Source organism: Astyanax mexicanus, chromosome 3, assembly GCF_023375975.1.
Source record: "Astyanax mexicanus isolate ESR-SI-001 chromosome 3, AstMex3_surface, whole genome shotgun sequence".
In the NCBI taxonomy this organism is placed as follows: Eukaryota; Metazoa; Chordata; class Actinopteri; order Characiformes; family Acestrorhamphidae; genus Astyanax; species Astyanax mexicanus.
Window position 1 is genome coordinate 47968065 of NC_064410.1, and position 21736 is coordinate 47989800.

Here is a 21736-nt window from a genome sequence, read left to right on the forward strand (position 1 = left end):
CGACAGCACCTCTCTGCTCTACTAAAGACTCTGAAAACCCTCTGCTCACTGTGCTTGAAAGCATATGAGAGCATTAAACTTTATTACTGCAGAAACTTGCGATTTTTAGTGCAAGTCACTTTGATATCAGCAAGTTCTCAGAGCTAATATGCAGCTTTGAGAGTTCTGCTGCTATTTCTGCTCTTCCCTCCCTTCTTCAGCTAGGATAATGTTACAACGAGGCAACACAAAGGGATTTCATGTGAAGGCTGCAAATTGTTTTTCCTAGTTTAAGAGGGACCAGTGGCAGCTGCACGCTGCAGCAACATTACATAAGGCTACCCGTCCTGTTCTCTGTATTTTAAGAGCTGTGTTTTGGAGGATTTCATCTAGATTAAAGGTGATTAATCTGGGAGCGCTTGAATGTGACTTCTGTGGCATGCCCTTCTATGGCATAAAGTAAACCTGTTAAATAAAACTTCCTCTTTGTGGATCTGACTGGCCTAATAGGATATTCTACTGTATGTATATAATTCTGCCCAATAATAATTTTAATGTGTATTATAACCAGGGTTGTAAAAGGTGCACAGAAGTGTACTTATACTTGATGGTGCCAAAGAAGGCATTTATTGAGTATGTGCTAAATCAGCATATTACAGCATAGTTTTAATAGTTTTAAGAGTGCTTCATTTAACCCTGTTTACCTTCATATTTAACCCTATTCTTCAAGATCAGGGCCCACAGGTATTATCTATATAGTGCTGGGTAAGGCACTGGCAAACAGTTTGTTTAATGTCCACTTTATTACACACTCCTACATACCATATATATATATATATATATATATATATATATATATATATATATATATATATATTTATGTGTATATATATGTATATATATATATATATATATGTATATATACGTACATATATATATATATTAGGGGTGTCACGATCTCGATATTTTATCGAAATCGAATCGAAATGAGGTCACGATCTCGAGTATCGAAGTCAAAAAGAGGATCGACGATCCCTCCCGCGCGCTACGCAAATAGCGCAGCGCGCTACGCAAATGGCGCGGCACCAACACAGCGCATCCTATTCATTTAAATAGAGATAGCCACTGCATGAGCGCAGTCGGCGGGAGTGTGATCACTGTTTTTATCTGTCCAACGGGGGAGGGGGGGCGGGGGTTGGGCGCGCAGGTTTTGTATCTGTATCTAACGGAGGGGTGGGTGCGCGCAGGTGAGAGCGTGTGAACTCGCTGAAATGCGTGTGTCAGTGTGACTTGAGAACACTGACTATAGATCACAGTGAGGTGGATTAAAAATCTTAAACTTATAATTGACTACACCTGTTGCTTTCCATTGAATTAAAAAAACATCTTTCTCTCAGATAAAGTAAACACAAGCGTGTTTCTGACTAAAATAAAAGCTTTTCAGGAGAGATATAAGTTATGTGTAAATATTTATAAGACAATACCCACATCACTTATCTAACCAGCCTGTACTGATTTCTGCCCCCCAATAATGCTTTCAATAACCTCTTGTAACCCCTGGGAGCCAGGGGTTACACTCTAATAGCCTTTAATAGTCTTCAGTAGCCTTTAAAAGACTTACCTGGCGGCCGTGGTGTGTCCACTAAACTCCGTAGTTATAAACATCCTGAGGTTAGCAGCGCGCTAACTGACCTGTTTATAATGTAATCCGAGCAGTGCCTCCGTGTCGGCTGTTCTAACCTGCTGCTGTTAGCTGCTTGGGCTGAAAGATGAACTGTAGTGAGCTGTATTATCCGGTTAGTGGGGTTAAAACCTTTATTTGTTTACAGAAACAGTAAAAACGGACTGGCTGAGCTCTGTAGCCCGTGGCTGGGCTGTACTGAAGTAGTGACTGAGTGAAGAGAGCGGGGCTTGTGCTGCTGCAGCTCCGACTAGTGGTTGGATGAAGAACTGCAGCTTCATGTAACGAGCAGTTTCACCAGCCATCCACACACAGCTCTGATAAACTGCTTGTTTTAATAGTGCACACTGTTGCTACAAAAAAAAAGTCACTAGATGGCATTACCATATATATCTTAATAAATAATAATAATAATATTTATAATAATAATAATAATAATAATAAATATATTATTTAAATTTTATGAGGCATAAAATAATAACAAGAAAAAAAAACAAGAAAATCGAGAATCGAATCGAATCGTGACCCTCAAATCGAAAATGAAATCGAATCGAGGATTTAGAGAATCGTGACACCCCTAATATATATGTGTATATATACGTATATATACACATATATATATACACATATATATATATATATATATACATACGTATATATATATATATATATATATATATATATATATATATATATATATACGTATGTATATATATATGTATATGTATATATATGTATATGTATATGCAAGAAACTTTTCTAGACATATTTGCATGCAGTCTTCTGCTTACTTCAGCCTAAATCGACCAGATATTCATGCCCAGCTTACACTCTTCTTTTAGTGCTGTTCCTCATGGGTCCAGTAGCTTCATCTGGTTCGTCTGAAGCAGCCGCCGTTAGGAGGGGGTCCAGCTCCAAGCTCCTGGGGAGAGACAGAGTGGAGGTACTGAAGGCAGCACACAGCTAATTGGAACACGGCGCATCACTCGTGCATCTCCAAGGAGACGACTGGCTCTTTATCTGCGCAGGAGGGGTCTTGTAGTTTTGGGTCAGCCATATGTGTCGCTGTGGTTTAAAGACAAGATGAGAGAGGCCTGTGGAGTTTAACCTTCAGTGCAAAATTTCCCCATGTAGCTATAATGTGGTTATTGGGTCGTTTGGGTTGATGTGGGGAAAAAAATGAATTTGTCACAGCGTGTTTTCTTCAAAGGCTCGGTCTAGCGATAATAATGGCCCATGATGCGCCACAGAATGTGTGTGTCTGTGTGAATCATTCACAACTTTACTGTGAACTTCCTGTTCAGTGTGAAACAGTGATATATATTTTTCACAGCAATGGCATTGACATAAAGGCATCACTCCATTTTCTATAGAAATGCTTTACACAAAGTCTTTGCTCACTTTCGTTTTCAGATCCTTTTTCCAGAGGCCTTGACCATCTGCTAACAGGGACAACAAATCAAATTTTACCCGTGCCCCCATTCACCACAGTGGTGGTTTGATGTGCTTTCCCACCCTGTTCCTTGCGCCAGGCCAAATGTCCACTGACTGGTCCTGCTCCACTGGTCTTTATAAAGAAGGCAGTGCAGCTCTGCCCGCCTGGCACCCAATAAAAACAGTCATATCCCTCAGCAGGCACACCAGAACAGCCTGCCTGGTCCGTGAGAGCCCACGCTGGGCGGAACCCACATATGCTGCTTGTCATCTTGTGACATGAGCCAATTAAACCATCATCCCCCCTCCACTTTTAATGTGCACAGTGACAGTGGAAGCTTATGTGCTTGACGCCCTCCCTCTTCCTTTTCCCTCTTCAGCACTAAAGAGCAGCTGCTACTGTTGCATCAGTAATAAGGGGAGCGTTCACACTCGTCTAAAGGTCGTGAAAGCGGGAGAGGATGTGGGAAATTAAAGAAGCTAGAATGCTGTAATCAGCAGCTCTTGTTCAGGGTGGGTGATTTTTTTTGCTCTTAATTAGCACGCTGTGATTGGCTGAGACTGCAGTTTAGGGCTTTGATTTTAGAGGTGCAACCTTCTTGACATTACACTGTAACAAGGTATATCATAGGTACTTGTTCTACTGGGCTACTAAAGTCACGGTATGAAGTCTAGCAGTTACCTTAAGTTGTGGATGAGGTGAGCTTTTATTAGGGCTGGGAAAACCTGTTGATGTTTGTAATGTCATTATAGAAATACATTGGTCTGCATTATGTGCATCAATGTGTTGAAAAGATGGCCGCCTTCACTAAAAAGCAATCTGTGTCCCAAAGCTCACACTACCACTACTAAATAGTCTGGTAACTAAGTTTAAGAATAGTGTATCATCGTTACAATTGCATTTATTATTGTAATGTTCGAAAAAGTGAAATGCAGAAGTTTGGAGCCTGTCATCATTCAGGCAACAACCAATAATCAGTGGTGGTGGCTTCACTTTTGAGAGACGATGCTCTGTCCAGCTATACACAGTTTATGGTAAATACATACTCACTATGTCTTCCTTGGTATAAAGATTTGGTTAAGATTCATTTTCATGTGATTGATAACCTAAACAGAACAAAATATGGCACAAATTTAACAAAATGCAAATTCAAGTACATTTGGGCTTTATTTACCAATAGTGTCCCAAAATTTGATTCATTACGTATTTTCTAATCGTGAAAACTGTGTGTTAGTTTAATGAAGATTTTATTTTTATTAAAAACAACTAAAGAATGTGGTCCATAGACTTTTGATCAGTTCTTCAGATGTGTGCTGCACCAAATCTGATTTATAAGGACAAAATATAATATCATGTCTTGGTAATGTTTAGTTTGGTTTAAATGAAATGAGCTGTGTCATTGCTTTGCTTTGTCAGTGTGGTTTGCTAGAAGTGACAACTGTGTCAGTCATGGTGTCCGTATAGCTTAAAAACGGTGCTGTTCAATTATTTATGAATACCACAATAACCATAGACATCTAAATAGGCCAAATACGGAACAAAGTCATATTTCCTCTGTGCAGACCTGCATTAGTAAGTGCAAAGGGTTTCTAGTTTCTAATGCCGTTTTATAGACCAAATTATATGGTTGGTAATTGTAGAATGAATAGCTTTGGTTTTTAAACATGTCCTTATAAAAACTTTAGTAAAATACTCACTCATGACTCGCACCCTCACTGGTCATAATTCTGTTATTTTAGTTTCCATTGCCTTACTCCAATCCTCTTATTAGACTGTTTTTTTTTTATATAATTCTTTTGTGCTATCCTGTGTCGGCCTGTTGAGATGGGTTCCTCTTTTGAGTCTTGGTTCCTCTCAGAGTTTGTTCCTCTTGCTCTGAGGAAGTTTTTCCTGCCTCTATCACCATTGGTTTACTTAAAATAGGCTCAGACTGGGATTTCTGTAAACTGCTTTGTTACTTGATCACGACATGAAGACTTGTTGACCTTTTTGTCGTTATTATATAAATACATTGATCTGCATTATGTGCATCAACATGTTGAAAATATGGACGCGCCCACTAAAAACAGGGGCTGTATCCCAAACCTCACACTACTACACCAAAAATGTGGTAAGTGTAAGAATAGTGCATCATCGTTACAACTGCATTCATTACTGTTGTGTACAGAAAAGTGAAATGCAGAAGTTTGGAGCACGTCATCATTCAGGCAACAAGCCAATAATCAGATTTTAGATATATAATCAGATATATAGATATAAACAGGTACAATTATATAAACGGGTACAATTGCAAATGTAACTGGGAGCTAATGTACACTTAGACTGGGATTTCCGTAAACTGTGTTGTTACATGCTGTGTCTGCTGTAAAAAAAAGTGCTAAAAAAATTGGACATGCCAGTTATATTTTGTATTAATGTTGACAGTGGTAGCTTGGTAAACCTGGATATTAAACCCACATCCCTGTCATCAGTGACCCAGTACTGTGGCCCAGGAGCCATTAGTGCAAGACAAATATGTTAATTAATACTTAACACATATTATAAGCATGCCATTAAATATTGAATAATATCATTGATAATCAATAAAGAAAATAGGCTTTCGTATTAGTCATTTTAAGAAGGTGGGTGTCCCCAAACGTTTGACAGGCAGTGCAAGTCATGTGAATTCAACTTTACTAATCTGATGCCTTTTATCTTATGCTTTTAATAAAACACTGACTTCACGTTCATTGTTTTAATGTGGTCGTACCATTGTTTTAAACCTCTCTTATGGAATCTCCCACTCGTCAGTGTGGAGGAGTGGATCTGACAGCATTAACTGTCTGTTATTGTTCAGTTATGTGGGTAATGGGTGGCTCATGAATTGGCTTCCTCTAAACTGCTTCAGTTGCTTCTGAGCATTTGAATTTTGCCGCTTTCGTATGAGGCTGCCAGCGAGCAGTTTCCTCTTCTTCTGATAAACGCCTACTTCCTCCTTCTGTTCACCTCTCCGTCTCTCTATCTCACTCTCTCTTTCTCTGCGGCTCGGCGAGCGTTCTCTGTAAAGTTGCTTGATACGTTGCTAGTTCCTAGTTTGAACCAGGAGTCTGTTGGTGCTGCGCCATGCTGGTGATGTGTATCTGAGGAGAACATTCATTCTGTGCTCTGCTTGGTGCTGATCAGCCTGCGGGAAAAGTGTTCGAGCAGTGGCTGGTTCAGATAGCCGCCTGGCTTGGAGGTTTCTGGGTGAGTTCCTCTTTAACCAACGCCGGCATATAGGGTTCTACACTCTTGGGTGTGGCCTTGAAAAGACAAGGCCTCTCAACTGCTCTCAACATCCTGCTGGACTCTACCTGACCTTGTCTTGAGTCCATCGGGCAGAACTTCTGCTTTTGTAGGTCTTGGTTTGCGTTATCCAATATGCAGAAAGATCTGACTTTAGTTTAGCTTAGTTTAAACAGTTGTCACATGTTTAATATTTGATCAATAGTGGATTATACAGTCATCTCCACAGGAAATTCACTTTAGCATGCCCTTTTTACTACTTCAACATCATCTTAGATCCTAGTGCTGGATTTCCCCCTTCAAAGCAGTGCATTTGAATGAGTTCAACGGCTTTCCAGTTTCTTGCTGGATTTGTGCTGACACTGGTTATTTTTTTTAAACGTTGCTTTTTTGGTAGGCAGGCTGAAGTAAAAGCAGAGGGTGCTGGTTGGCTCCTGTGAGATGAGTTGATATGAAATGAGAGGTATGTGATTGGTTGGAGTAGGGGGGGCTGGCAGTCTAGAGTGTACTTTTTGTGTTGTGCTAGATGTAGAGCCTTGGTGGAGTCATTGACAGGATATCCTGGTTACTACATGAGAAACAGAGACCACATTACTGAAACAAAGGCCTCTGTCACGACCCAAAGCTGATAACTTTCTTTGAGACATTTTTTCTTTTCAAATTATTTTTTTTTCTTTTGTATTTTTATTATGGACTTAGTTTGTTTTGTATTGCATGTCCTGCTGAGCTCAAAATAGCTTCTACAACGTTTTTCTGTTTGTATTTTCCTCACTTTTTTCAGGTCTTTGCAATGCCTCAGGCCTGTATTTTCTCCTGCTGTGTATCACTCATTGTTTTGTCACAAACAGATTAGTAGAAGGGATGTGGGTACAAAAGCTCCCCTTTTAACCTTGAAAAGAGACTTTTCTAACAAGCTCCTCTCTGAGGGAGTAAGTGCAATAGGGTTGGGTGTGGGGGTGCTAATGCATGTATGCATGAGCGAATATCGAACATATCTTTCAGAAACCTGTGTTTTTTATTTATTTATTTATTTTAAGGTCTACGTGAGGCCTGCAAATGTCGAGGTCAGCGCATGCATTTGTGTATATGAGGAAGAAACGAGAGAGAGTGGAAAAAATTGAATTGGGATGAGCGAGTAATAACGGTGGGTGCGCCTCTGCCTGTGTCCTGGGCCTTTGTTTCCCAGCAGTGATAAAGGCCGCTGGTCTTTTGTAGCAGTGCTCGCCGCCATCTCTTTGTGGAGGTGTCAGATGCATTGCCTAAAGGCTCTTTTGAAATCCATATAGGATGTGAGCAATGGGCAACCCCCCACCCCTCATCCTTCTACCCCATTCCCCCAGGTGCACACAGAGAAAGCCAGTCAGTGAGGGATCTAAACAGACTCATTTACCCAGGCAGTTTGTGCACCGGACACCGCTCACGTTTGATACACTGCAGCTGCCCGGTTTGGTGGGATTGAGTTCTTTTGAAATGTAGAACCTGACACTAAAGCAACATGTTAAAAAACCTTAGTTGGCAGCATTTACAAAGAGATCCAGTGATATCTGTGCCTTCTGCAGCTGAGATTTGAGAAGGAAATGTCTGCCAGAAGTGTTAGTTTCTGATTCATGCCACAAAGTGCTGATGAAGTACTGATTCAATACGTATTCCTGAACAATTTTCTTCATTAATCATAAACTCAAAAAAGTGTGGATGTGGGTGTGGCATAAGCCTAAAATGTGTGTGAGATTCTGGAAGTGAAAATATTTTGTGATCATGCAGATGGTCTTCAGGTTAGATTAAGCTGATAATACTAGTTTTGACTTTTTTTTTTAGTAATTGTTATTTAAAATAGTTTTACTCCTATATCTCAAACAGTGTGTTTACATTCTGCAGTAACAAACAGTAGTGAAACAACATTATTTGTTATTTGAAATTTAATTTATTAGATTTTAACATTCAGTAACAATAAAATGAAAAAAAAAACTGAAATGAGTCATGGAAAAAACAGGTGTTATGTCCCATTTAAGATACAAACACTGCACTGACCTGCGGGATATGCAGGTGGGATATCTCCTTTATTGAACGTTGATGTGATTTTCTTCCTGTTTGCAAGGACAATTCTGGCCAGATGCCGCTGGTAACAATTGTTTCCATGCACTGTGCTGTCCACTGTGGGTGGTAATGCATTCTATGACATATTCCTGGTAGACATGGGACACTGTGCATCAAGGAATGTTAAATGCATGCAGTCTCCCATCTAGCAAATATTTTCTAAAAATGCGAAAAGCAAATGAAAAAGAACTTATGCATTTGGTCACTACTTTAGACAGTTATGGATTGAAAAGCTTTTCCCCAAGTACTAAAAATAATCCTTATATTCATAATCATGTTAGTTTATCCAATTACTTTTGGGCAAATGGAGGGATCTTGTAAAAAAAATCCTGTGATTCCTAAACCTTTAATGCAGTATTTTGTTAATCCCCTTGAATTAAAGCTGAAAGTCTACTCTTCAATCAGTCTTAATTGCATCATTTCATACGAATCCATTAAATTGGATAACAGAGGCAACATTACGAGAACTGTGTCACTGTTAAAATACTTATGGACCCAACTGTACTTCTAATCAGCCACACAATATCTATACCAACCATCCAATGATGGAATTCTTTTAAAGGAGGTCCAAGCATCACAAAAAGGCCAGAGCACACAAACATTTCTTGGAGTGCTCAGTGCCAGCTGGGTGGAAGTGCTTTGGTGCGTCTAAGCTGCCAGTGTTGCATGTCCCCACTTCTCTCCAGGGAGAGGGATCGTATGTACTGCCAGCATGAATTACTGAAGTGAAACTTCACCATAAAATCTCATCTGCTCCCTGCAGAAATCAAATCCCTTCTTTCTGCATGTCACCCACCCTGCCCTCCGTCCTCTACGGTGGAAAGACTTGAGCTTCAGACTTAGTTTGTTTGCTTTTTCATAAATATTTTAGCACACTGTATGTGGGATGATTTGATCCAAATGAAGGGTGTGAGACAGAAAACTGTGCAGTTTTGAACCAGTACCAGATTCACTATTATACAACATGTTTACATAGTTTCTCCATAGGGTTGTATTTAAAAAATGTAGATATTTTAAATTACCTCAATATTATATTTTACAATAGTGTACTGTTTTTTTTTTTTTTTGTGGCAGAGTACTATCTACCGCTAACATTGCTATCAACCCTTTACAGAAAACTGTCTGTCTTCAGATCCCACTGTTATAATTAGCTAAAAATATAATGAAAATATATTGAAATGTAAATGTGTTATGAGTTGTATTTTTCCATATGTACTCGGACTCAAGATAAATTGTATTTGTATTTGTATTGTTATTTTGTTAAGAGAGCTGCAATATCATCAATAACAGCAACATTTAAATTGCATTACCTGCGTGCAGAAACAGAGGGAGCTTATTACTCTGTGCCCACTTGACAGAACATGGCTGAAGGTAGAGTGAGGTAGAGTAAGGTAGAGGTCCACAGTGAACACACACACCAAACTACTTTTTTTTAACATGTGAAAATTTAGTGCAGACAAGCAGAAAAAGTGCAGAAAAAAACTTTGAAAAGAGTAAATTAAGTAAGGATCTTAATTTATTGTGTTTCTCAATATCAGGATATCTATCAGCAAAATGCACATCACATTTTTGTCCGCATTGTACACCCCTTAATATGTAGTGTATATCTTATTTTCAGTCTCCTAAATGGCAGCTTTTACCAGAGACTTTCACCTTCATTTAAGTGAAGGCAATGTAAACAAATTTTAATTCAATAGAATTTTGGTTTTCCTTTATAAAGGGTTTATAAATAATAATTTAATAATTAGGATGTAAGTACTTAAATTATTATTAAAAAAAAATAAAAAAATATTAATAAAAAGTAACAACACATACATAGAAAGGACAACAGTGGCCTGTCATTTGCCAAATAGTGATTCCACCTTAATTTATACTGTTAAACGTCAGATCCTTCTGGATGCTTATCTTACCTTATCTTTTTTATCAGCCAGCATTAACATATCTGTTAAAAACATATCTGTGATTAACCTTAACTACACAAATTAATAATTTATCCAATAATCATAACATGGTGTATATTAACATAAAGTAATATTAAATAACTAAAGTGTCTCTTTATATTATTTTATAAGATATGTTAATACTGACTGATGGAAAAACAAAGTATGATATGTCTAAGTGTTGTAACTACTTATTAATGGTTTGTAAAGTAGTTGCAACTTAATTATTAACCATTATTAAACTCCCTATTTGTAAACTCTTTACAAAAGAGCCTTATTTTAAAGTTGTACTGAATTTTGGAGCATTTCTATAGATCCATCCAAATTTTGACCAAATGCAATGGGCATTTTTGGTAATAAAACTAAAATAATTGTAAATGTACAAATTACATGAAGCCTGTTACTAGTGATAAAGCTGACAAATACTATAAGATAACCTCATATTCTTCTTATCTTCAGTTGTAGTCAGTGTTTAGGACTAGGGATAAGCCCAGCGACAGATTTTTAAAATTCCTCACAGACCGGGGGTGACAGAGGCATGTCCCGCAGGACTGAAAATGTAAAACACTGGGTGAAGCCTGCCATTGCGTTCGTGTGGGCATGCTTCAGGCTTGTCAGCTTGATCTCAAAAATCTCTTCCATCAGACAGTTGCTATGCGGTTGTTGCCCACATTCATGGTATTTTCCTTAGCCATGTTGTGTCAACAGTGCATGTGGTATACAAAAGCTCTTACTGGAAAAGTTCAATAGCTCAGTGCTGGTTTGGTTTCTTGGACTTGGAGAGGGAAAAAGACACCCAACCCCTGCGTGAAGTTTGTAAAAGGAAATATTTGAAGGACAAAAAATGATTAAGACCTAATGGTAGAAAAACATGGTGTTTTTATATCTGGATATCTGTATTAGCACCAATACTACCCTATACACACCTGTAGTTTGTTTGCTCTAGTCTAAATCAGCCAATACATTTGTAAACTTAAGGCATTTGCACTTGGTTTGGTTTGTTTTCACACATGGAAAAATCCCAACGCACCAAAATATACCAGAACACACCATGTTAGAACATTATTGCCACTTATTTATCAGACCTGTCTGGGGCAGAAGCAAGAAATAAATACAATGTTCTGGACTAGTGCAGTTTAAAATAGAGTAACACCTGTAGTAATTATTGAAATGCACCACAGTTCGTTTCGGACTGTACAAAACCGCCTCTCTTCAAGGGTTTTGGTTTACATACAAGTTCAATTATTATATTTACTCCTACCCCAATGAATCACACTAGTGTGAAAATTAAGAGTCTGATTAAACCGGACAAAAATTAGAGTTGTAAAAACACCCTAAAAATACTCATCAGACAGTTCAATAATACTCATTTGCACCTCTATAGCACGTCATAGTGCAGCTTCGTTCTATTTAACAAAAGTCCTTAATCCGTACTCTCTGCTTAGATCTTCAGGTGCTGTTTTAGTCTCAATTCCTTATACTCTATTATCCTGTGTGATAGGGCTGGACAATAATACAGTGTCAAGATATCTCTACGCATGTTATTTAAAGCATGTAACTGACTTTCATTACAGTGCACATTACACAAACTGGCAATCATGTTGCCCAGCTCTTTTTTTTTTCTTTTTTAAGCCCAGACCCAAAACCCTCTTTACCTAAGACTACAAGCCATAAGTAATAATCTGTTTTCTTGTTCTGTATAGATAAATAGAATCATGCAGTGTGAAGGCTGAAGGGAGACGCACTGTTTAATAGTGATGCACTTTTCCAATATATTGGATCCGTTTCAGCACCAGTGCTGACCTTGTTGAGAAGATTGCATATTGGCAAGCCCAGACACATTCAGTGCTTTTGCCTCCTCCTGATGCAATCTTGGTGTTTGGTTATCTGCAGTCTTATTGATAAAGTGTCATGAGAGGGTCTTGGTTTGTATTTATTGTTTTAAGAAGTTTGTTTATGTTCTTTATACTATGAAATAGGAACGTGATGATAAAAAAAATTCTATATTCTATATTTTTAAAGTTCCAATTTGCTGATTTGATTCCAAGGTCAGTACCGCTACATAGACATGTTTAAATACATTAAAATAGACATTTTTGCTAGGGCATCACTCCAGCGAACCCCTTTTTGGGCATCAGTTTTTATATGTATATGGTTAGCCCCTGTTATATTCTAAGCTATGTTTATACCAATCAAAAGTTGTGTTTTTAGTTTCGCTAACTGGTAATGTGAAGTATATTGATCATCTTCCTTGACATTGCTAATAAAGAGAAAGTTCTTAAGAATAATATAAAAAAATCTAGAAAAATAGGCTAGCACAAGAATATGAGCCACTTTGATACAAGCTTATTTTTGTTGGCTGGACAACTGGGTCAGAACATTACTAATCTTATTGGTCTAGTTGGGTTTTTGTGGTCTGTAGGGCTGTCCCTAACGATTATTTTTTAAACGATTATTCTAACGATTATTTTTTCGATTAGTCGACTAATCTATTTATTGAGAAACATATTTAAATAATTATTATTTTACGTTTTAAAGCAAACGATAAATTACTATATTTATATATAATAACAACAACAACAACACAAGCCTACTAAACCAAACCCCACACTTATAATCACTTACATGTACAACACGTTGTTTAGATCTATAACGCTAAAAATGGATAAGCTCCCATACATCACAACCGTGTGTTGCACTGTTTTCTGTGACCGCTAGATTTTGTGACCACTGGCAAGTAGTTCTCAGCAGACCGTGAGCACTGGCCGATTCGAAACGTGTTCGTTTCTAATGTTTACCCCGACTGGCCAAAACGGTTAAGTTTAGGGCTGAGGGTAAGGTGTAGGTATAGAATGCTTCCGTTTTGCCAATGAACGCTCATAACCGTGAGCACTGGTCACAAAATTCCGACAGAAAACGGTGTAACACCGCAGCGCCGACGGCGCTAGCTAAAATAACTTAAGGCAGCTAGCTTAGCTAAACACCTGAACTTATGAATAATGCTACTGTTTCTGGAAACTGCGAAATGCCATGCACAAATATAAACCAAAAATGTATAATTTCTGCCTGTGGCAGGTTTAAAACCTTTGGTAGACAGTCTTACGTCTTTTTAAAGACACCCGCGGAGACCCTGATGTAAACGGTAACTTACTGTGTGACCCTGTTGACATAGTGCTCCTGGATGTTTGCGCTTCAAGTGCTCCTTTTGCACATATGGCAGAGGACCACATTGTTGCCCTTTTGCGTGAAATGCTCCCAAACTTTAGATGCCCGCTGGCGTTTTTTTTGTAGCTGGAGATTGCTCTCCGGAGTCCATGCTCTCTAGAGCTTAGATTCTCTGGTCCGAACCCGACATGACCCGAGGCCCGACCGGAAATCCGACCCGGGCTCCAGAAAATAGTCCGAGATGTAGGCGTCTGTTTTTTAATTATATTTTTATTTAAAAAAAAAAACGAAAATAACGAAAACTGAAAGTGAAACTAAACTAATTTATTTATAAGCGCTGTTTTCACTACCGCAGTTCTACAGAGGGGGTGTTATGCCGATTCTGTCCGCGAAGCGGGAGTCAGATTCAGCAGAGAGTCGGATTCGGCACAAGCGCGGCGGCACCTCGCGGTCCGCGGTGTCAGTTGTAAGCTCTCGCGCTAGCCGCAAAATACGACAGAAAACACTGAGGGAGCTGCAGAATTATGAATGGGACTAGAATATGAGCACGAGGAGATCAAAGAGAACCTTCACCTGTGAGTAGCTCTCACCAGAACACGCAAATCTCTCTCTCTCTCTGTGTCTCTCTCTCTCTCGCACGTGAACTCCTCCGCGTTTGACCTGCAGCACTGTGTTTAGCTGTTCTTAAAAATCATTTTAATTAAATAATAGTTCTATGCCTCTATGTTACAGTGTAATTTAACATAATTCTGATCATATTTCGCTCATTCAAACAGCCCGAAAACAGCCAGTCGGAATTTTTGGGACCGATCTAACCTCTAATGCTCTCCCCAGGCGCCGCCATGTTTACGACGCGCCAACGCACGTTATGCAAATCGATGTATTTTCGTAATCGATGACGTCGATTATGTCGACGCGTCGCCCCAGCCCTAGTGGTCTGCAGTGGTCAGTACCTACCAAATGTGATCCAAGAAAAGGTCAACAAGTAAACTGGGTTTAGGAACTTAATGCATTAATGCCGTCCTTAGTAGGCCCCAATTCAGGACTTAATGGATCTGCATTTAATCTGTTCTTACTTTAAACAACATAATTCAGAGGACTTGTGGAGTACATGCCTTAAAAGAACAGATATATTTCAATGGCACAAGTGGGACCTGCTAAATCTCATGGCTAGTCAGTGTATAGGCTTTTCTGCTATAAAGCACAAATACTTAAGTAAAACATTGCTATCAGATCTGTACTTGCTATTGGTCAATACCCTAAGTGTAAGTTTCACAGATCTGTTTGAGAAGAGGAAGATTTTGAACGGTATGTGCCTACTCTGTTCTGTCTACCACCCCTTTTCGGAATTCGTAGGCTTTATATGTTTACTGGTTCAAGGATTTGGCCATGAGAGATGTGACTAACAGTGACGGTAACGCACTCCCTGGCCCTGCCACTGCGTCATCAGAGCAAGAAAGCACACAGCACAGCTAACTCGAAAAAACAGAAGGGGATGTTTTCAGTGGCCTATCTCCTCACAGCCTTTAGGAAAGGGCTTACAGAGAGGAGATCACATGCAGCTTGCTTGGTTAGCTTGCACAAAGCTTGGTCAGTTGCATCCCCCTCCCTAAAACACACATCCACTCCCCCTCACGCTGCCATCCTCTGTTCGGTCTCCTATGGCAGCTTAAGAGCTTTGTATGTCTGCCGTTTGGGGAGTTTTGTGGAGTCAGTGTCCGGGAAATGGGGGAATCAATAACCACAGGGTTTCAGATCTATGCCTGTGCCTGCTGTTCTCAAATTCAGTTAAACTCAGCCCTGCTTCGATTACTTACTGTCACTGCGTATGAATTCTGGATGAACCAGCCTGAACGAGGAGTCATCTAAACCAAAATGAAGTGCAGTGATTGCCTAAAGAGTTAAAATACTAAAGATGAACCTAAGGCTGGGCAATCTTGCTCCTACTGGTTATATAGATTATAGCTTATTATATATTAATGCTTTTCCCCACTGTATGTATTTGTGTACTCTGACATAAAATAAAACACTACAGTGTATGTAGTTATGTGACTCCGCCCCATCCAGTCTGCTACTTGGAAGTAACATGTAGAAGAGTTTAAACATCAAGCAAACTGAGCAGCTCGAGCAGCTTGTACAAAAATAAAACATTATGGCGGACATTGCCTAAAATAACTGTTCATTAATGGTAATCAAGGTAAAAAGGTCATATAATTGTGTGGTTGATATCATATTTTTGAGTCATATTTTACCATTAGTTGTATCCATTTGTATGTCTTTTTCTGTCAGAAATCTTGGTATCACACTGGATCTGTCTTTGTTTTTACCCCAAGTACACTATATTGAGAAAGGCTTTGGGACACCTGCTCATTTTGTTCTTCTTAAATCAAGGTTATTAAAATAGTTTGCCCTTTTTTGTTGATGTAATTGTCTCCAATGTCTAGGGAAGGACTTCTGCTAGATTTACAGCATTTAGAATGATCCCAACTCCCCAACTTATCCATAAGTATTGGCTGGAGCACAAACATTCTAGAGAACACAGTTCCACTGCTCCACAGCTCAATGCTGGGTGGCCTTATACCCCTCTAGACCATGCCTGACATTAGGCTCATGTTTACCTGAAAGTCCTATTTTATTGGTAGTACTTTAGGTAATATTAAAGGAATAAACCAGCAGTACGTGTTCAATTGCACGTCTGCATCAGCAATGAATACTTAACTTAAATGAGCAGAAAGCTTTCATTCTTTTTCCATCTACACCAACACTGATGTGGTTCACATCCATACTTTATAACCTCATGACTTGATTATTTACTCACGTCAGTATATTCAGGACTTGGCAGACAGGCTGCTCACTCATATGAAATAAAAATAAGCTCTTGTTACAGTTTTTCTTAGACTGTGGTTTCCTGTTGCATCTTACATTCAAAGCATGGTCTCCTGTGCACCAGGCAGTTCTATTTTGGCTTCATCTGCCCATAGCACTTGTTGCAGAACTTGAATTTGGCTTGTCTAGCTGTTTTGTTCTACTTAACCATATAAGGTTTCTACTTTACAACTCGTCAGATATAACTCTCTTTACACTCCCTATTTTTTTAACACACTAATAAATACTATTTGAGCAAGATGGTGCCAGGTGTACCTGCCACAGGTAGCAACTCTGAACAGCAGACATGTACACAGGTATTTTTAAAACATTTTTTTCTATGCATTTATGGCCTTTTATCCACACGCAAACTGCAATTTTGCGTAAACATGATGTAACATTGAGTAATTTGCAGTTAACTCTTGTTTGATGTCCGAATGTGCACTATTATCTCCTGTGTTTAAATAAGGCAATTTTGTGTCAGATATAACCAAAATAATGGTAGTTTTAACTTACAGGGTTTTAACTAACAAAGCTTGTTATATATTTGCACACAAATATAAATTTTCTTTCATGATACATTGAAAAACAAAGATATCAGAATGTACTACTGGGGGCAGTGCTATATCAGGTCCTGATATAGCAGTTTCTAACGGTTAAAAACAGACAGACAGATAGATAGATGGATAGATAGAAAGTGAATGTATGTAGGGATATATAAATAATAACCACATGCATAGACAGAGTTATAAACAGACAGACAGGCAGACAGATAGACAGTAAATGTATGTAGGGATCTAGAAATAACCACCTGCATAGAGTTAAAGACCAAAGCACAAGAGACAAAACCAACAATGCAAAATAACACAATATTTATACTGAGAAGGAACAAGAGTAAATACACATTAAGATGACGCAGAACTAGACTCACAATGATGCAAGACCAGACAAAAGAAACATTCAAACAAAGGGATTTCTCGTACACAGGCCACAAACAAAGAAACACCTGTGGCAAAAGAGGGCAGGGTTATAAACAAGACACAGGTGTCCACACTGAGGACTAGGTGGGGTTTGGAGGGGAGACAAGAATGAAATAAACAATGAAACAAATAGACAAGTAGCACAGAGGGAATGTAAACAAGGCTAGGCTAAGTAATATGGTATGTTCCAGTCCAAGAGTTGGGGTGCACTGCTGTAGCAAAATCCATGTGACTTTTTAAAGTTAGGAGGGGGGGACAATTATCAGGCTAACAGAAACAAGAGTTAAGAATATAAAAAAGTTAGTAAGTTGGAGAAAGTATTGTGGGCCTATGTGCAAAAAGGGGAATTTAACTTGTGTTTAAGAGAGAATGTAGAAATGATCATCTGACCCTGCTCTGAGTTTTAGACAATCTAGAGACTGTCTTGATGGGGAATCAGACCTTAAGTAAATTCAGTCTTTCGAGGAAAAAAATCACTAAACTGTGCTGAACTGTAGTCCTCTGGCCTTGCTTTAAGTTCTGGACTTTCTGGAGTGTATGGAACAAAAGCAGTGACCTTTTTGCCTTGATAGGGAATTAAACCATCAGTGTGTGGGCCTGTGGTGTTCTCTTCTAAAGCAGAGCTGCTCTGAGCAGAGAAATCACAAAACTGTGCTGGACACTGATCATTCAGTCCTGCTCTGCTTGAAACGAATGGAAATGATCTCCATTAGTGACTCTACAGCAGTGCACAAATGGGATGCAAATTATTGGCTTTGATTAGACTGATAAAAATAATTACATTTTCCCATTTATCCAGGAATGCCAGACCATCATGGACACTTACTATGAACAGTGTTTAGCTTATAAGCAGTGGAATTTTATGGTCCATTTGACAATTAACTTCCATTTTTCTATAGTGCTCGACTGTATGCGTGCTACTGTGTTGCACAGTGGTGTCAGTGGGGCAAGCTGCATAATTCCTTATGGCAACTGATTGCTTGTGCTCGCTCACACACACACACACACACACACACACACACACACACACACACACACACACACACACTCGCTACTGCAATTTGCTGCCTCGTTTATTCCAGCCTGTGCCCAGGAGGGCCCTGTGTACATCTGCATGTGAAGAAGGTCAGTGCCATCTGAGGGGGCTAATGTTATTCCCAGCCTTGTTTCGTATGCGGTTTAAAGAGCGAGGTGTGGGGGGGTAGAGGCTTGTCGACAGCCGCTGGGCTTGGGGGGGCAGGGGGTGTGGAGGGGAAAGAGAAAGGACAGTCTGTGCTTCTCTGGACAATGGCTGTTTATTTTTGTATTTTTGATTCCTGCATTTTTTTGTCTGTCTCTCAGGCCTCTCCGAGAGCCTAGAACATGAAAAACTAGCATCACTGAGTTCAGAGAAGAGAAAAGTGTGAGAGCAGACAAGCAGCCTAATCTGGAAAGAGTGCTTGCTGCGTCCCTGTTGGCGGAGGGGTTGGCCAGGGGTCTTAAATCAGAGTAAACACCAGCTTTTCACAGAGCGCTTCTTCTTCTAGCAACTGGGACGTAAACACGACCGAGGGAAGTTGTGCTGTTTATCTCCACAGAGCTCCACAGAGAAGCTGCTTAAACATTACCCAAAAAACACCACCCTAGAATGATAGATGCAGCTAATGATGCAACAGCCACCATGGCAACAGGCCCTGGGTGATGTCTGTGGAGATTATTATGGGATGAGTCATGGCAGGCGAGTGACACGACGGCATATTTGAATAGACTGCATTGATGCCCGCTACGCTGACCGGGAACGTAGTTGTTGTTGTCTTTACCAGAGGAATCATCCCTTGCATTATGAAAGCGGGGATTAAAAATGTAAAAAAGTGATTCTCACCATTCCAGTCTGCCTGGAGTGCTGAATAATTCACACACAGCTATGGGGGATTTTGTTTATCAGCTTGCCTGAGCTGCTCTGTGAGAGGATTGATTGTGTACTGTACTTATGTTCTCTCTGTACCTGTCATTAGACGATATGGTATGTAGGTGCAATTGGTAGTTTCCAGAGACTTATATAAAGGTATGTGCTGGTATATGCTGCTGTGGCTCTGGATAGTTTTTAGTTGGCCTTTGAAGCTCCTATCTACACTTTCACTCTCATCTAATGTGGTATATAAAGTAGCTGTTTTCCAGGGGCTATGATTAACTTCAGTTATTCATGGCAGGAAGTTCCACATTTTATGTTGGGTTGGCCTTTGTAAGGTCTACGGTATATATGGTCTATATGTAAGGTTGACATACATCTGAGTTGTTTTGCTATTATTATTATTCGTTATTTGAGTTTGTACTGGTTCTGTGGTTTCAATTGAAAGATCTACGAAGCCTGGCTTTCAGGAGAGTTTCAGGTTTGCCCATGATGGACCCCATGGTTGCTGTTGTAGGCCACTTTTGGTCTGACAGTGGGCCTTAGTATCTCCCTGATGAAATTGCTCTCTAGATTGTTGGAACACTTTGCTGATAAATGGACTGATAGACATATCGAACAAGCCTTTATGTTTTTATTTTCCTTTTTTGGAAATTATAACCCATTTTTCACCCATAACTGAGCCTTTACAAACTCATATCTATTAATTAATTACACTATAGAAAATAAAGGTGTAGTGAAATTCTGTTTCATGTTTTTTTTCATTTTATGAGTCTAAGTAGCTATAACCTCATTACACAATGCCACTAGTGCTTTTGCATATATCTTCCTCTAACTTACATGATACCAGAGACTGCATCTTTTCAGCATCAATGGACAGCTGAACACGCTTGGAGGAGAACATTAACAGCCAATTCTGTACATCCACTAACAAATGCTCATACTGAGCAGCATTTCATTAAGTTATGTGGGGGAGAGGGAGGGCTATCCGCTCAGTGAAGGCTAGGCTTATCATGCATGGCTCACATGCATGACTCAAGAGGTTTACTTATGACAGTAGTGATATGGTATGTATTTGTATGTTGCATATGTTCTGACCTTTTGTAATTGTGTCTCCTTCTACAGGTTTGAATGAGATCCGCAAAGCAGTGAAAGACCTTAACCCCAAACACTGCAGCCATGCCACCACCGGCAGACATCCTGAAGGTGGCCATCGAATGGCCAGGGGCCTTCCCCAAACTGATGGAAATAGATCAGGTCAGTGCCTACGGGTGCACACACATTAGTCTGGAGCAAATGTGCATGAAAACTGTGAGCAACGGAGTGATGGGGCCTCTGACCTGGGGCTAGTGCTGCCCTTAGGTGGTTGTAATATAGAAGACCACATGATGTTTTGCAGTCATGATTTTCAGCTATTATGTAACATGTCCTTCTACAGTCTTTAGCCTAGAGCCCTGCTGTCTAGTCTTACCTCTCAGCATGGATAACATGCGTAAAGTGTTTGATGCCTTAAAACATACAGTACCAGTCAAAAATATGGACACACCTCTTCTCATTCAGTGTGTTTTTTCTTTCTATTTATGATTATTTTATCTTGTAAATGTAATATTACAGACTGCATTAAAGTTACATAGGAACATGTGCAGAAGTAATGTGTGAACAAAAAGAGTTTAACAAACCAGAATATGTTTTATACTTCAGATTATTATAAGTAGCCACATGTAGCTTTAAGGACAGATCTGCACAATCCTGGAATTTAATCTTAGTCTCTTCATAAGATAGAATCACCTGGAATAGTTTTATAGCACAGTATCTTGAAGGAGTTCCTTGAGGTTCTGGACAATAGTTCAAGCTGTTTTTTTCATGCTGTGATGCTCCATTTTATCCCTAATCATCTATCTCAGCTGGGTTTAGATTATAGTATTTTAGAGGTAAAACTATGTGTTTACTATGTAATTCCATATGTCTCCATTAATTGTTTTCATGTCTTTAATATTAATCTGCAATGTAAAAAATACATTTAATAAAGAAATAAAAAACATTGAGTGAGAGTGTGTGCCCAAACTTTTGACTGGTACAGTACATGTGATTTGGGGTTAGTGTACAAGTGCACGTTCCCAAATTAAGCAAGTTATATTATCTAAAAGGGGTTCTTAATTTTATTATTTTTTTATTAATATTAAGTTCTGTTTAGTAAAATTTACTGCCATTGAACAGCAATGCAACAGAACTCAACCTGCGCATGTAACTTATCAGTTGCCGTGAGCACACACTTAAACACTTAAACACTTTTTTGTATAGCACAGTAATAACACATGCCCAGAGCAGTGAGTAGCCACCTCAGTACCCAGAAGCACATAAAGATTACCGTAGATATCCTGCTCATGGGCACCTCGGCCATAGATCGAATCAAAACCCAATGGTCTAACTTTTAGGCCAAAGCAT

General features: G+C 39.3%; 1 protein-coding gene across 5 annotated transcripts in view; it reads left to right on the forward strand.

The window, feature by feature from the left end:
* elmo1 (engulfment and cell motility 1 (ced-12 homolog, C. elegans)) overlaps nucleotides 1-21736 on the forward strand; it is a 119064-nt gene that overhangs the window by 21278 nt on the left and 76050 nt on the right. For 4 of the 5 annotated variants that reach the window (XM_007258858.4, XM_022683222.2, XM_022683221.2 and 1 more), the window contains exon 2: nucleotides 20417-20548. In XM_007258858.4, coding sequence (XP_007258920.2) covers nucleotides 20471-20548 — 78 coding nt within the window. In that variant the 5' untranslated portion in view covers nucleotides 20417-20470. Of the gene's footprint in view, nucleotides 1-6101; nucleotides 6321-20416; nucleotides 20549-21736 lie in introns of those variants that run through there. The other variant, XM_007258857.4, reaches the window with a different exon arrangement.